Below are 16,881 nucleotides of genomic sequence, written 5' to 3' on the forward strand. Positions count from 1 at the left end.
GAGATAAGGGAGTGGTTTGTATGAAGGCTCAGCAGATGTGTGGGAGGAGTTTTGACTCAGCCTTTGAGGACCGTTCCAACAAGAAGCTGCTGCTCGGTGGTGTGTTGAACATCCTGTGCTTTGCTGGCTTTCAAAACTTGGTCTGACCGGGTGGGAAAGTGCGCTGGCCACAGGGACCCAAAACCAAACTGATGCTTTAGAGCACTTGGAGGCAAGAGTGGATGAGATGCACTTAAAACTGTAAAATGAAAGGCATTCCTTCAAATCCATATCTTCCTGACTTCTTGGATCCTTTTTTCCAATTATCCTTCTGCATAAGAGCTGACAGTTTTTACAAGTCGGCTTTTTGATGTTGCATAGTGCCTCTGGCATCAGAGGCAGGATCCCACGTACCCAGCTAGATCCTCACAATTGGGAAGTTGTCTTCGGCTTAGAGGAGGCTGCCCATATGTTCAAAGCCGTGCCTGTTGGTGAGATCTCTCTTGCTCAGTTGTTGTTTGGTTGGTGGTGGTTTTTTTTTTTTTCTGCAGGTCTTTTTTTACAGGTATAGAGTACTAAGGAGCACAGTGCTCCACTGTGTGAGTTTTCGGGATTAATTGTTGAGTAGGACATGCTTTTTCCAATGTGAAGAGACAGCTTACAGTAGGGTGCCTGGAAAACTATGGAGATGGCCACAATGAGTATTTACTAGTAGTTCTGAGTTTAGAATATATATTTGTGGGCCAAGAAAGTCTATAAAACTATTTGATCAAAGAAATAAATGTTTTTGAAACATCAGTGCTCTTTAGTTTGTACAACACTGATAAATTCAAGCAAGTACAGGTAGTGAAGATACATGGTATCATAGAGGATTTTTTTGAGCCAAAAAGCACATAAAACCTTGTTGATGTAAAGTTCATGTCCACATCGACCAGTCTGCCCTGCGACTTGTCTTCCTTCCTGTGAGCTGCCATTTGTGATCCTGAAATGTGACTGGAGGTGTCGAAGGGAAGCGGCAGAGTGCAGAGCCACGTTGCCTGGGCCTTCTTCAGGGCCTCTCGAGCGTGTGTCCAAACCCGATCCTGACAGAGATTCACGTGGGTTGGATGCTTTGAGCATGGTATCAATGCCTGATTAATGGTTAGAGACTTCCATTAAAAAAGGATTTTGACCTCTGTAGTTCTATGGTAGAGAGGTCCACGTCTGACAGTTAAGGTTTTCGAAGTGTCTTGGCTTGTTCTGAGCTTCGCAGTAATGAAACTTCAGCAATTTCAGAATTAGACCGTGGTGAGACGACATCCCCCTAATGCCTCTCATTTCATGAGGATATTTTTGCTCCTCTGTGTTGTAGTACTGTGCCCCAAGATGATCACATTGCCAGCAGCAAAAGCTAGGAGCCACTTCAGCTCTGCAGCTACGTTGGCACTTTCTACTTGTTTCCTTTCTCCTAAATCCCCGAGAGCACCTCCGAAGTTGCCAGTGTGCAAATTTAATCTCTCAAACCGGCCGTGGGATTAGCATTTCTGTGGAGTTATGTCAACATTGTCATTAGCGAGAGGGAGCACTTAACAGATACAGCTTTCAGTGTTACTGCAACGTGTAACTGGTAAATTCAGTCTCGTGCGAGGGAAAGACAAACACTGTGTTTATCTGTTGTTAGACCACTGAATATATGAGAAAGCTGAAAAGGATTCTTATTATTTGGGGTATTTGGATTAATTGTTTGGGTGGAATTTTTGCCTTAGTGAATTCAACAAAAGCTTTGTTGCCAGCTTTCCGGGGATAGGTTTTTACCAGTTTGGTCCTTCAGTGTTTGGAAGATGAAAAGCTGCTGACAGCTGTTGCAACAAGTATTTTCCCTAAAGTGTAGTTTGTCAAGGAGTGAGGACTGCTGAGTGTGTTGCAGGAGCAGACATCCTGGAAGGCATAGATAGTCCTGATAGCCCGTTCTGTTCCTGGAATGGTTGAAGTCCAACTTTTTTAGTAACAAGCCCATTTGCTGCACTGGCTGTGGGAGAATCGGGTCGGTGAAGGGGTTTTGTCTGTGATTTGTTTAGAGAATGCGTTGTTTTGAGTCATCTTTTAGGTCAGTGAGAACTAATCCACTTCCTTCTCTTTGCAGCATATGGCTCGGTACCTCAGAATGTGACTTTTTCGATTTTATCCCATGCCTCCAAGTTTTGTAGCTGGAGGGCAACATTGCAGTGACTGTGTGCCAAATACCTGTTAAGAATTACTTGGGAATAGAAGCTGAGATTTTTTTTTTTTTAAAAGAAAGGAAAGTACTCAACTTCACTTTTAATTTTTTAGGAAGATAGGCATGTTTTATTTCCTGGGAATCCTTTGAAAATCCCAACCAGTGCTTCTAAAAGCAGCAATGATGCAGTAAAATGATTCTCTGCAAACTGTTCGTACTTGTTCAGCGGAGTACTGATTAATCCCACTCCTTTCTGTGTTTTTGTTTTGTGTTTTTATAGGGTATTCCAGGACCACATGGTAATCCAGGTTTGCCAGGATTGCCAGGTCCAAAGGTGAGTTGATTTATCCGTGTTGCCATGTGAATACATGAACTTCTTAATGACTTTTTAGAAGCCTCAGAACCGTTTCCTATAACAGAAGCAATTGGCCTTCTTTGGCTTACAGATGGAGACTGTTACTATAAACATATTTTAATTAAATATAATCAATCAAATTGAACTTCAAATCAAAACAAAACAGCAGTTTATTCCCGGGGGGGGGGGGGGGGAAACCCTGTGTGTACAGTATGATGACTTGGAAACTGTTATCCGTGCAAGTAGTCTGTACTTCCCAAAAGAGTTCTTGTAAATCAGGTCAGCCTCTTTGATAAACTGGAATTTAAGTGAGAATAAACATTTAATTGCTGTAACCTTTTGCCTTGCCTTTTTTTTTTTAAAAAAAAAAAGGAAGAGAAATAGACTGTCATTCTCTCTAAATTCTTCTTTTTTTGTCAATGCCCAACCTTTGATTTTTAAATATTCTACTATTTCAGACATTATCACTTGATTAATATGCTAGAATACTTTTCTGAAGATTTATGGGTGTGTGATATTTAAAGCCAAAGACAAAATACTGGACTGGAAGCTCAAATAAAACCCTTCAAACTTGTGCAACGCAGGCCCTTTAAAAAGATTTGACAGATTTGTGCAGTTGCAGAATGCCTTCAACTCATATTTAGCTTGAACAATTTGATAGATATGTTTGGAAAAAAACCAGCAGTAACCATGACTTGTTTTAGTACGATTCCTAATGGCAGGAATCTGACCTGTCATGACAGGTGTTAAAAACTGCTTGAGGACATAAAAGAAAATTTAATAAAGCTTTCAGTGCCAAACACTGTAAAACCAAGTGACTCTATTTTTTGTGTGTGCTCTTGTTATTAGCTACTTCTACAGGAGCAGTTAACCTTGAGGATTCATAATTAATTTTTGCCATATTTATGGTGGCAGTATAATAGAATACAACTCCAGAGAAAGAATTGTAACCAACTACACCAAGGATTTATTTTATGATGTATTTTCCCCCTCCACTGGATTGTAATTCTCATCAGTTCTGTAGCTCGCTCCATGATTTTAAGAATAGGAATTGTGTGTGTGTGCATGTACCTATATATATAAAATATATCTATATTTTAATATTACTAGGTGCTTAGTGGTCTCTTTCATTTCTGTTAGACTATTAAATTATCCTTTCAATACAAGTATCTTTGAAAACACTTTTAAAATAAAAATTAGCCAGGTGGTCGTGAAGTTTTGACTATGAAGATCCAGTTGACCCACACTGACTGTGTAAGCTGAAATGAAACACACTTTTGTTTGATCTTAAAATATTGCAGACGAGTTGCAACAATTTTCTGGCAGTAAATTAATGCAGAATTTTATTCTGCCTTTGAGATGCGTGTGTTTTTCCTTCCTGTGCTGAAGCATCACTTATGCACTTGCTCTTGAAGCACGGAACAGCATTAGCTGATACCCCAACAGTATAGTATCCAGCTCTGAGCGTGTGCTAGCAGTTTCAACTGATAGCTGAAGGCCTCGGCATTTAATTCCTGATAAACATTGATAGATGTTTTTAAAGTTGTCTAAAAGTATTCATGAGGTTTGGCTGTGTTCCTTGCTTTTTGAAAAATGGATTAGTTAAGAAAATCTAGTTTGTGGATTCTGGCACTGTTCTAGCTACATGTAATGCTACAGAGATTAAATAATGAAGTGCTTTACTTTATCCTCACATCTTGACCTGTGGTGATGTGCTGTTAATCCACAACTGAGGGCCATGCATAACAATGGCTGTTTGGTTTTTAAATTAAAAACAACGAGGAATTAATTGTGCTTATAAGGGAAAGGAAAGGCAACAGTTAAGTTACCAGAAGGCCTGTGTTTTAACTAGCCAAGAGCTGATGGCAATTTTATTACAACTCTTGGTTTAGTATGCCTGCGTTGGAAAATGGAAGCAGAAGACAGCTTGGACTTGTTCGAGGAATATAACTATTTACCTTCCAAAATGTAAATCAGCTGGAGCATACTTGGCTCACTCCTGCCATGCTGAAGGACTGCCTTCTCTGTGACCTGACACATCAATTTAACGCAACAGATTCATTTTGCCGTATTTCCAGCCTTTATTTAGTATTCAACAAGCTTAGTTTCTCAAGTGGCCTCGCACATCTAAACCTGAGCCGCAGAGGGAAGGACAACCGCTGCTCTGCAATGCCGTACGCAAGAGGAGGGTCGGCCCCGTAGCATTTCAAGTGGAAGCCCCGCACGTTCCAGATCTGAGAGGGCTGACTGCCAGGAAGCCTCGTGCTGCTCGTCTTGTAGGTCCCTCAGCATCCAGCGTTGCCCCTGAGAGTCGGGTTGTGCCGGCGGTGTCTAAACAGCTGTTTTTTCCCAACTTCAGCGCTCTTTCGATGAAAGGCACATGTCACCTTTAATCTAGCGCTGCTGTGGGATAGCTTTAATAGTAAACATTGATTTCCTTGGTTACATAAAACGTATTTTTGAGTGAGAAGAGTACATCTTGATGCTCGTGAGTTACAACCCGGTGTTACTCTAACAGTTTTGAAGTCAAGAAAGCTGTTGTAGCCTGTGCCATTTATATGGACAGGTCAATGAAATGTTACAGCGCCTTTTGCGTGCAGCTTTTGGTACGAATTGTACCAAGCGGTTCCCCATTTCCTCCACAATTACTGTGTTTTCAGTTATTCATCCATGAATGTGGTTTCAGCCTGTGGCTCTGGGAACTCCCCCGGTGACTGCTGGGTCAGCGTGAAGCAGTTCACCCCGGGCTGTCCCAGGAGGTGCCGTTTGCTGGTGACGCCTGTTTTAAGGGCGATGAATTGGACGTGGAGGGGTGTGGGTTTGGGGTGGCGGAGCTGCCTGTAGCCGACAGCTCTGCGGGGCTGGCTGCCAGGCCCGGCCGGTCCTCTCCACGGCAGGCCCCAGGCCCACGGCAGGCCCCAGGCCTGCAGCAGGCCCCAGGCCTCTGCGGCATGTCGGCCTGCAGTCCCTGGCACTTCATGTGGCGGCCAGGATTTGAAACAGGAGGTCGGTGTGGCAGCGTCCTTCCTCCCCCTGTGGCCTAGTCTTGGACATGGGCAGTAATTCCTGGCCAAGAACTCTGAGCTGTCTTGTCTGCCAGGGACTAATTCCTAACTGACCAGAGGCCTGTGCTGCCTGTTTACAGCCCTGTCCTTCCAGGCGCTGAAAGGATTACCTGTACTATCGGGCAGGTAGTGAGCGTGAGGAAGCCTGGACAAGATTTTAATCGATGCAGTAATACAGCCCGATAAGTGTCCTGAAACGGTGGAGACGCGGGAAGAGCATTTCAGCTGGGATGTCTGCTGTAATTCTGCTCAGATTTACCAATAAAACCTGCTTATCGGAAGTTTTTGTGGCGTTATGACATTCGGGAAATGTAAATGCCAAATATGACATTTGGGAAACGTAAATCTCGTTTCGATGCAGACTCATGCTGTTATATTTTTGCTGTAGTTCTTTCTTGAAATAGTTACGAGAAAAACATATCTGTAATAACAAGTACATTTTATATGAACATTCTCCCTCCTCTTGCTGTAATAGTTGAAAATATTTGTTTCCGCATATATTATTAAAAACTCTCTGCCCTGATGATAATAATGAGCTTGATTTTTCTGTGACAGGGCCCTAAAGGAGACCCAGGATTTTCTCCAGGACAGGCAAAATGTGGAGAAAAGGTAATATTTTCTTAATTATAGAAAAATGTTTTATCTGTCCTATCCTTTTGTTGAAGCCTTGTTTAATATTCAGACAAGATATAACAGCACAATGCTTTGTATTTATTGTGATGCTGGTGTATTTTGGCAATTACATACGACTGACCAGTGCAGATGGAGGTGATGTAATGAACCAAAGACAAATAAAAAATTATATTCAAAGCTGAAATTTAAATTATATATTTCATTTATACAAATAAAATTAAAAATATTAAAAGGGAAGTACTTTTAGAACAATGAAATTGATTTCCGTTCACACTGATATAACAAAGTACAGATTCCAGTTTTCTTTAGTACCTTGCATTAGTCTAGAAAGTTGCGTAAAACAGACAAAATTTGGTGATGACAAGTGCACACATTATTGCATCTCTTGTTGTATTTAAACACTTCTTTTTTTTTTTTAACAGACTCTTGATGCTATGATTTGTCCTTTCACTTCAGAGGCTTTTCCTGCTAGTTCCTGCTAAGCTGCTTTAGCCAAACTAGCAGTTGCCCTCTCTGCCCAAAATGTTTGAGTATAAATATTTAAAGTGGTTCTTCATAGAAATTATGGCCTTGAAAGCTTGTGATTATTTCATTTTTAGATTGCAAATCTACTGACTACGTATGAAACTTTAAAACCAGTGTGATAATACTAAAAATGGAATTGCATGTTTGCATTATAATGTATTAACCTATACTTTATCTTTTAGAATATCTTGTATTTATGCGAAGTTTTAGTAAGAGCATTTGCTAGTAGTTCAATTGTGGAACATTTGTGCTAAGTAGAAAACACTGTAGGGGTCCAGGACCTCTCTCCATAATGAAGCAAGCATTAGCAAATAATGGTTGTTTACTAGCTGATGATGTATACGTAAAATAACATTTTTTTTTTTAATGCATAATTTCTATCAAACCCTAAAATTCACAAATATATAATATATATTTTCACTGTTAAAGGGCTGCTGAACAAAATTCAGAAATGCGTCTGTTGATGCATTGATAAGAAATTAAGGTGCAGCTTTAATAGAAATAACAACATTATTTTATTCTAACCAGCTCTTGCTTTTGGCAATCTAATCATAATGTTGTGAGCTTTACATGTCTACCCAAAACTCAAAGCATGTTCTTTGGCATGAGCCCAAGCTGCCACAGAACAGTCTAAAGCCCACCTGTGTATATGTATGACCTACACCTAAGTAGATGTAGAATGCATCTACAATCAAAAAATATGGGACTGATAGGCATTTTTATGCCTTAAATTTTTGTAGTTCTCACTATTTTTGGTTCTTAATTTTTCATCCCAGTCAAATTTGCTCGTCCTAAGTAAGGGACTTGAATTTACTTTGATGCTAACTCACTTCCAGGATCTGTTCATTGGCTCATTGAATTTGAATTTGGGTGCTAATCCTGAAAGAGTAAGTCTTTTCACTGTCAATCCTGAGAAAGGAATAAAAGACCTGGAACAATCTTCCCTCCTCCCCCATCTGCCACAACCATTAAAAAAATGCATCTTTTCCCCTCTCCCTAGCATTTGAGGTGCTCTAATTGTCGTTCCTGTATACAGTCATGTAGTTGTAAAGTTTAAAGATCTTGAATGAGAACAGCCATATGCCACCATAACAGCTTTGTCTACGTGCATCTTTCATGTTGTCTTTTACACAGATTAGATTTACGCCGTGTTTTATGCAGCACATACCACAAACGGTGTCCTGATTCCTGGTTGAGGATTGTTGGCATAACAGTAACACAAACAATAAACAGTAACAGTTAAATATAGATATTAATTTGAGGTGAAACCGCTCACTTCTGAGGGAAGGGTTACCTCTTGTATAGCTTCTTCACTCCTATTTATGTTTGCTAAAAGTAAACGTTGTGAGATTATCAACTAAGTCTGCTCCAGCCAAGACTTGGCCATGTTGTGCGATGCAAGAGCAAGCACATTGCACCTGCTGGTTGCAATTTCAGTTTTCTTTCTCTAAAAAAAAATATAATCCGTGCCTGATAAAACATTAGCTACTTCTTCATACCAAATGTCCAAGAATGCAGGGAAGACATGAAGTCCTACATGTTTACAGGCCCGTGCGTCATCTTTCAGTGAAACAGATTGATTCTGGATGTTTTTGTTGTACAGGGTGATCCAGGCCCCATAGGCCTTCCAGGCCTACCTGGGATCAAAGGCCAGAAGGTAAGATTCTGTTTCCATTTTCATGTAACCCTCCCTGGCTCAAATCGGTGGCCATCAGGTGGATGTTTGGTGGTCAAGGGGCAGCAGAAGGGCTTTAGCCTTGCTGCTGATAACTGTGGAATAAGTTCCAATTTTGGATGCTATATAACATGATATTTTTTAATATGAGAAATGTCAGGTGCCACACCCTGAATTTAGGAAATGTATCCAATGTTCTGTGTCTACAGGAAAGCATAAGGCAGACAGGTAGTTTTGGGAAGGGAACATGAAAGATGTCAATAGAAAATGAGTGCAGAAGACTGAGAGAGTGAATAGAGTTTATGTGGAAGGAGAGGTCACCTCATGTAAGTCCTGTAGGCTGCTCTGATTTGTCAGATGGTGACAAACTGGTGAGGTGGCAAAAATCAGCAAGAAAGCTGGGGGGAAAGTACCGTTAAATGCTGTCTTTGCGGGAGATAGTTTGGTGTTGCAAGTGTAATAGAAAAACACAGAAGTAGTATGTAATGCTGAAGGGAGCTGTTAAAGCGTCCATCAAAAGAATGGAATGAATTGTTAGAAAGGTAGGCTGTGGCATTTTTGGCCTTAATTTTTGGTAAATAGAGAAGGAATATTAATTAAATGCTTGCCTGCTATTGAAACTGAAGAAACATCGCATTGCAACAAAATTTATATTCAGTGCTATGTTTTACGATGGCTTCATTCGACATTGTCTTGATCTTAAAGTGTATGACAATTATTTTTTTTTTTTTTTAAAGTCTAGGCATTCATTTCTAGAATTGACCCAAACATAGTAAAAATGTGTCCAGAAAAGGAAGCTATCACTGAATTATCACCAGGCGGAGTGTGGAAATTTATTTTGCCAAATATGTGGCCCACAGTTCTATGAACTGAGAAAATGCATAGCTGTGACAAGACTTTGCATCCCTTCTGTTGAGGGTCAACCTACGAGCCTGGACACTGATAGCTTTTGTCACCGCTAATCTCGGGCCACCTTGAGATTCCCCAAGTGTTGTGCTTTCTTATTTCATCAGGTTTCTAGTTTTGCTCCGAAAAAGAAGTTGTTTTTGTTCTAAAGCTTTTTAGATGGGAAACAGCTGTCACTTGTTCTGGATTATGAGACTGACATCTGGGGGCAAGGAAATGAAAATCTTATGGCCATCGTGCTCTCTTCCTGCCACAAGAATTCACTCCTTATCTGAGAGTTAGAGACTCTCTGGACAATCGTGCTCACATGATCACTGGAAATTTTACTCTCTGTTTCCATGTTGTACACATCAGACACTAACTAGAACCATGTTTAAGATAACTCCTGCCTGACCCAGATTGTAAGAATATCAGCTTTTGAACAGCACTACACCTGTAAGCAGTTAAAAGTATTTAACGCTTAATATTTTTAATGACAAGCACACAATTTAATGGTTTTAAATACTTGATCTTTGGTTATTGCTTTTCAATACACGTGAATAGGTAAACGTGCTGTTAGCTCGTTGTGATCTCAGAAACAATTTTCAAAGGAATGTGAGCACAAGTAGCTGTGAAATGAAAGAGCTACAAAAAAACCTGTAGAAAAAATAAGTACTACTTTTTGCTTCGTACCCCAGGACTACTGGGGAATTGCTGTAATAGTTCATAAATAATGTATTTCCAATATTCCTTCTCATCCAGGTAAAAAGGAAAATAAAAAAAATCCTACATTATGAGTTCATGGTGTCCCAAATTCTATTTGATTTTGATAGTTGGCTTGTGTTAACTGTGTAGTTTCTAAACAGTGAGATATTTGACAGCGAATAAAATTCCAGGTGCTTTTAATAGTGTAATACAAATCCGTGTTCGTTTCATGGCAATTAACTTTTTGTGATATTGACTTTTGTCAGTGTTTTCCTGAAAGACCTAGAAATTGGAGGGGTTTTCTTTGAATTCCTCACCCATTTCCCATGAAGTGGAGCGGTGGCTTTGGGGAGCTGAAGTGGAGGGTGCACTGCGATGCCTGCTGCCCTCCCCTGGGCATGAGCACCCCACGCCAGGGTGACTGTGGAGGAAACTGTTTAACACATTTTCTAATCAGAATTTGCCCAATTCTGAACTTCCTGTGCAATGTTATTTGGTGCTTATACAAAAACATGTGTTGTGGAAGTTTGAGGCAGGTGTGCGTATTATTTTCACTTATTTTTAGAAGAATGACTTTGAGAAGCCATGTTCTATGTGCTTTTGGTTCTATTTTTCTGAATATCTGAGATCATGTTATGAGAGTCTTAGAAAGATTTATTTTACTCCCCACAAAGAAGATTTTGAAGCCCTCAATGCAATAGAACAGTGCTAGTAAACTACTGTTTCAGATTAGAACTATAAAATAATGTGTTTCTTTTTATAAAGCTGAGAATCTACAGGGTTTTTTCAGTGAGATAGTAAACAAATGTATGTTGTTAATCAGGACTCTGGGAACAGATTATTGTGATTGACTTTATTTTTCATTATGTGCCATGTGTCCTTGTGGTTGCATATGAAATATGACGTATTTCTCATGCTTGTAACACACACTATCAAAAGCCAAATTTTACTCGGGGTAGGGGTCCATATTTGTTCTAGCATAAGAACAGAAAATTGCATGTTTATGAGGGGTTTAGAGGCGTGCTTCTTTCAGGCATCTTTTGAAGCAGAGAAGCAATGGCAGGAGAGGAGGGTTAGTTTGAGGAGCGCCGTTTCCAGAGCAGTTGCATGATCTCATACCTGGAGCTGTCTTGACAGGACCCTCTTTAAATCAGCACTGAAAACTTCCCTTATATCAGTCCAGAGACTTCACAGAGCAGAAGCTCCCTCTTTCCCCCTCTCCCCAAAAAAGGCCTACTTCACCGTACAGACTGGTGAGTACTTGCCTCTGCTAGCCAGAGTGCTGGGGGCAGTTTGGCAGCCGAAGGACAGCACTCCTGGGCGTTAACTTGCCTGGGATCACACCCGTACATTAGAATGGCTGCAGTGCCTGTGTGGTTGCAGGTACTTTACAATGGCATGGGAAAAGATTTTTTGAAAGATTGGCTACAATTTTGGGGCTAGCTTTATTGCCTGTCATCTCAAGTGCATGTAGCAGTAAATCATGGGAATCTGGCTCTATAAAATCATGATAAAATTCACATACTAAAGTATAATATGATTAGACATGTTGAAGGAAAAAAAACTTGGTTGCAACCTGAGAAGGGCTCCGTATTTCCTTTTGTCTTTACTTTTGCATCCTGTGGAGGGAAAGGCAGATAGATAATTTCAAAGCAGTACCTGTGGTGATGTCAAAGCTATGCTACCAAGTGTCTCCCGTTACTTCTCCTAGAGCGCAGTTTTCCTGGTGCAGATGGAAACTTCAACTCTGTGAGAGAAATTCCTCTACTGAATTAGATGGAGAAAAGATCCATCTTCTATATCTATGGATTTTGGGGAGGTTTTAAGTGATATTTCCATTCCTTAGGATATTTGGGCTAAGAGATGCTAGGTGAAATCTTAGTTGTGTTAACATACATCAGCAAACAAGATAGAACGGTGCTATGAAGGAAAAAAACCCCACAAACAAAGAAACATTTGCTGGTGAAGAGGTTTTTTGAAAGTGGATGCTGTGTGGTAGCACCGTGGAGTTGATAATAATCATTGCAAAGGCTTATGTGACAGCGCATGGAAATCTTTTTATCTGCTAGTCTTACGCTAGGCCCAGAAAGGCTTGTTGGGTTTTTTTCTGGGACTTGTCGAAGACTAGAATCTCTCTGGAGGTGACGGTTGTTGCATTAGGTATAACGCTTCGCCTACTGATTTTTAGAGGTTGCAGAAACTTCTTGTCTCTCTAGCAAAATTGCTGGTGTTACGACAGATGTATTTGAATAACAAATGCATAGATATTCTAATAAAATGCAATGGGCACCAGTAAGATGGAGAGACTTGGCTTGAACTGTCCTCGCCGTTATGATTTAACAGCTACATTTTGCTATGTGCAGACTTCGCTCAGTCTGGGTCCCACTGTGCCAGGCATATGGTAGAAGTCAGACACTTAAACTTGCCATGAAGTCTTTTCTGAGTTGTATTAGTTGGCAGTAAAGATTTTTTTTTTTTTTCTCTCACGCAGACCAAAGTATTCTTGCAACTTGCTGTGGTTTTGTGATGTGCTGGAAGTCTGTGTTGCTGTCATTGGAAGCTTCAAACCTTTCTCCTCCACACTGAGTTTTTAAATCAGAGCGTTAATCTTCATTAGAAATTGAGAGGTACTTCATTTTGCAAACCACTGCGTGTGAACAACTTCTTGTTTACTTTCATCTTAGGTCAGAGCAAACTGGGGCTTACTTATACGGGTACAGTCAAGAACAAAACTCTCTCTTTGGAATGCTACTCGCTTTAGCATGGGTTAGATTCGTTCCCAACCACCATTAAGTGAGTTAGAATGAATTAAGGCCATGTTAACTCTGAATAAGAATATGGGCATGCTGCTCCAAAGTAGTTCAGAGCAGTTTTCCTCTGGCAGAAGGTGCTGTTGTGTAGAAACATGCACACCAGTAGTCAGTCCTTCTTCTTCTTCTTCTTCTTCTTCATCTCACAGTTCCTTGTGTGCCTTCTTTTGAGGCTGTCCATGCAGGTGTAAATCAGCTGAGCGGACTGCTTTGAAACTAGACTGTGATAAACTTCTCTTTGAGTGTTTCTGTGTATAGCAGCATTTGCTTTCCTTTTCTTCTTGTACAGAAAATAATAAACTACTGAGAGATCTCTTCTAGCAACACCAACTTCAGTTGATCATTTAAGCATAAAGAGAGGATAAAATTCTGAAATGGATAAAACTCAAGAGAGACAGAGTTGGCTGGGACTGCAAAAACTGTATGGCGTTCTGAGGCACGTTATGAAAGCTAAAGACAAGTTACTGGCTTATGCTGGCGACTTCTTTAGTTCTGCTTTAGCAATTCAATAAAAAATTTGGGTTTACGCATGTGTTAATATAGTAAATTGGGATATTTCATATTAACTGGTTTGTCAAAGATCAGCTCCTGGCTACCTGTGTTACTCTTTTTTTTTTTTTTTTTTAATTTTTTTTTTTTCCCCAGCTGCTTCCTTAGAGACAAGATAACATATATAAATTATTTAGACTTAAGCTACAGGAGAGGATTGAAGCCAGAATACATTATAATTTTGCAAACTGGCAGTGTCCTGTGTGTGATTAGCAAAACACCCGCTGTGCTGGGTTTTGAGAAAATGAGGCCTTTGGGTTTCTCCATGAGTATGTCTCTCTTGGGTCAAGATGCCTCAAGCAAGCCTGTAATAGCAAAATTTGAAGCCTTACAGATGTCATACTCTTCCGTTATCTAAACTTATCACCAAGCAAAATCATTCTGTCTTTTAATTTTGTATGTGATAATAGAATTAACTTCATGCAGAAATACCCTTGTAGTCATGCTTATCCAAAATTTTGGGATACCTGATGCGCTGAAATCAGTTGCAGAATTCCTTCTTGTTAGAGTGGGTCTCAGGTCTCTCCTGACTAATGAGTAGCACCGTGCCGCAGGGCAGCCAGATGTTTGACATCAGCCAAGACGCTCCCGCTACTCAGTCAGTGTCTTTGAGGCCAATTTTATGATAGATTTTTGTCCAGAATAAAGAGCGTTTTGGTCTTTCTCTTTCAAGCTGCAGCTTTTGGGACTTGCGTATTCCCAGTACCTCTTGCGAGGGATGTGGAGACCAGACCCTTGGCTTCTGCATCAATCATGCAACTGTTACAGCCTCCCTTTTAGGCCAGCTTGTCTGGGTGTGTTCAGTGCGGTGTAAAGACGTGCAAGAAGGTTCCTCTTTTAAGTGTGCTGATGCAGATGGCAGGTTCCAGCTTTATTTTTAATTCTTTTTTTTTTTTTTTTTCTTTAAGAGCTAAAATATACATGAATTGGTCAGGGCACGGGGAGTAAAGTTTTGACAGCTTCATGATTCCGGCACCACAGGGATTTCTGGGATGAGGAGGAGGCTGTTCTCCTACCGATATAAATTCCATAATATAAGGGCTGGAATTTGTTCTATTTGTTATTTTTAAAAAGAGATATCGTGTGCCCTGGAAGGTCTTTCTTGAGAGTGTCCTAGAGTAGTCTGGGACGACCGTCTGTTTATACCCTTCCTCTGAACTGCCGTGTTCAGAAAGGGCATCGTGACAAGGATTTGGGATGGAGAAATGCACTGTAGCGAGCCCAGTTCTTCAGTTTCAGCAATAGCCGGTGACAGCATCCCGTGTACTCGTTTGCTTAAAAGAGTATAAGGCTGCAACTGTCTTTAAGCATGATGATATCTTCACATTGTCTAAACTGCCAAGAAGATTTCTTACTCCTTTTTCTCTAACTCGGCTTTCATACGAGCCACTAAATGTAAACCACACTGATGCTGCAGGCACACAAGTTTGAATAGTTGTTTTTTCCTGACAAAGGGAGATTGGAGTAGGAACAAAAGGTCCATTTCGGTGTGTTTAACTGTATTTATCTGTTTCCCTACCTGCAGGGTCTTAAGGGTTATGCGGGACTGCGAGGGCCACGGGGTGAGCAGGTAAGGGATGAAGGCACAGTACACTAAACTGTACAATTGAGGAGAGAAGAATGCATAACCCAATGAAAGTGTTCGATATAAGCAATCAATGTAAATTACTACCTGCTTAAGGAAATACTTGACAGTGCTCAACCAAGAATTCGGATTATTTAGAGATCAGTGTGGTAAAAAATGGTCTAAATGAAATGGAAACGACCAGCTTGTTTTTCAACTACCACACTGGCTTGGCGGAGGTTGGTGTAACATTCTTGTCAGAGGCACAGTTTGGATTCTCTCGAAGCCTCTACTGATTTAATGCATTTTGAATCTCCTAGCATGTAGAAAATGAAATGGTTTAGTGCTTTTTCTCACTTCATGTCAGTTCAAGAAGCAATCTGAATGTAAATTTGAAAGACATCCAATTGCTGATGCATCTTGTTAGCATTAACGAGGCTCCTAGTGGCAGAGTAGATGGAAGCATGAGTCTCCTTTTGCATGTCACTGAAAGGGAAATGGTGATAAGAGATGATAGACACCCGAAGGGAGATGAAAACTCATGAACACCATCCATGACTTCAATGAGGTTTATGCACAAATCTTAACTGAATGAGTGGTGATTTTTATTATAGGCCCACAGGCATTTTTCTGTGATGACTATAATTTAGCAGTGAGATCAAGATAGCCAGTGGAAAAAAAAAAAAGTCATTGTTAACATCAGGAGAAGAGTGTCTCAATCTCTGAAGAAGCTGCAGGTGAAAAGGAATCATGGAGGGGGAAGAAGTGAAGCTTACATTGGAAAGTAATGCTGCTCATTATTCATGCAATCAAGCACAAAAGTTCCTTCAAAGGCAATTCATGTTCAAGAATGTGGAAACTAGTGATGTGCAACTGTGTGATATCTCAGTGTTCTCATACTGCTGCTGTAAATATTTGCCTTCATTATTATCACTTAAAAAATACTGTGACCTCGCTTTTGAGAGAACACTTGGGATGAACGAGTTTTATTTTGCACGTGGTTCTTACTGCTGGTATTTTCAGGCCTGGCTGGTGAAGGTGATGAGTTAGACCTGTTGCTTGTCGTCTGTAGCACCTACCAGTGCTTGTAGTTTTTAGAAGCTTGTACAGCGAGGACAGACATTCCTCTTAATTTGTGAACTGTGGAACTCCTTGAACAGCTGGTAGCGAAGGAGAAGTTTTAAAAGATAAGTCGTACATGCAGTGATTCTACTGCTTTTTTAGGTTTTTTTTCATACACACCTATTTTGAGGTACAGCTGAGCCAAAAATAGGAGACCATGGATCCTAGTTCCATGACAGAACATCTGTTGGGAGATGAATCACTACCGGTTGAAAGCAGGTGACAGAATCCTCTCAATGGCAGCTCGTTCAAACAAAAAACACTGCAACCTCTTTTTGCGTCTGCACTTCTGAGCTCTGCTTCCTAAGGCTGCTGTTTCACCGTAAATCAGCTGTGAACAGCTCAGAGAGGAAGTCCTGATCCATTGCTGTGGTAACACTGACATATGGCAGTGGGTGGAAGGGTCAGGCTGAGACAGTGTCCAATTTATGGGCTTGGCTTGTTGAAAATAAAGTTAACGGAACAGAGGTAGGTGGAGCTTCCTGCGTCTCAGTGATGGGCCCGTGGCATTTGGCACCGTTTCAGAAAAGCTCATTTTTCTGAAAATAAACAGTCAGATGTGCAGACCTATTTTATTAAGATTTATTAAGAAATAAAACCACAACAAAAGGGACTTTTGGATTTGATTAGGAGGAAGATGGAGAGAAGTTCTATACGTTAATGACTAATTGAGTGTTATAGTGACCTGATTCTGGAAGAAACAAAAAACCCCTTGGCTTTGTAAGGCCACAAAGATTCTTCTTTAATGAAACATTGAACACATTTGTTCAAATGCAGCTAAGACCACTGCAGTTACTTCATTATAAGGACCTGTCTC

At 40.5% G+C, this 16,881-nt stretch overlaps 1 protein-coding gene across 1 annotated transcript in view; it reads left to right on the forward strand.

Moving 5' to 3' along the window:
* COL24A1 (collagen type XXIV alpha 1 chain) overlaps positions 1-16,881 on the forward strand; it is a 138,849-nt gene that overhangs the window by 16,947 nt on the left and 105,021 nt on the right. Inside the window, exons 5-8 of the mRNA XM_086463065.1 lie at positions 2,457-2,510; positions 6,152-6,205; positions 8,358-8,411; positions 14,904-14,948. Of these exons, the coding sequence (XP_086319191.1) occupies positions 2,457-2,510; positions 6,152-6,205; positions 8,358-8,411; positions 14,904-14,948 (207 nt within the window). The remainder of the gene's footprint in view (positions 1-2,456; positions 2,511-6,151; positions 6,206-8,357; positions 8,412-14,903; positions 14,949-16,881) is intronic.

Source organism: Leptosomus discolor, chromosome 3, assembly GCF_034619465.1.
Source record: "Leptosomus discolor isolate bLepDis1 chromosome 3, bLepDis1.hap2, whole genome shotgun sequence".
Taxonomy (NCBI): Eukaryota; Metazoa; Chordata; class Aves; order Leptosomiformes; family Leptosomidae; genus Leptosomus; species Leptosomus discolor.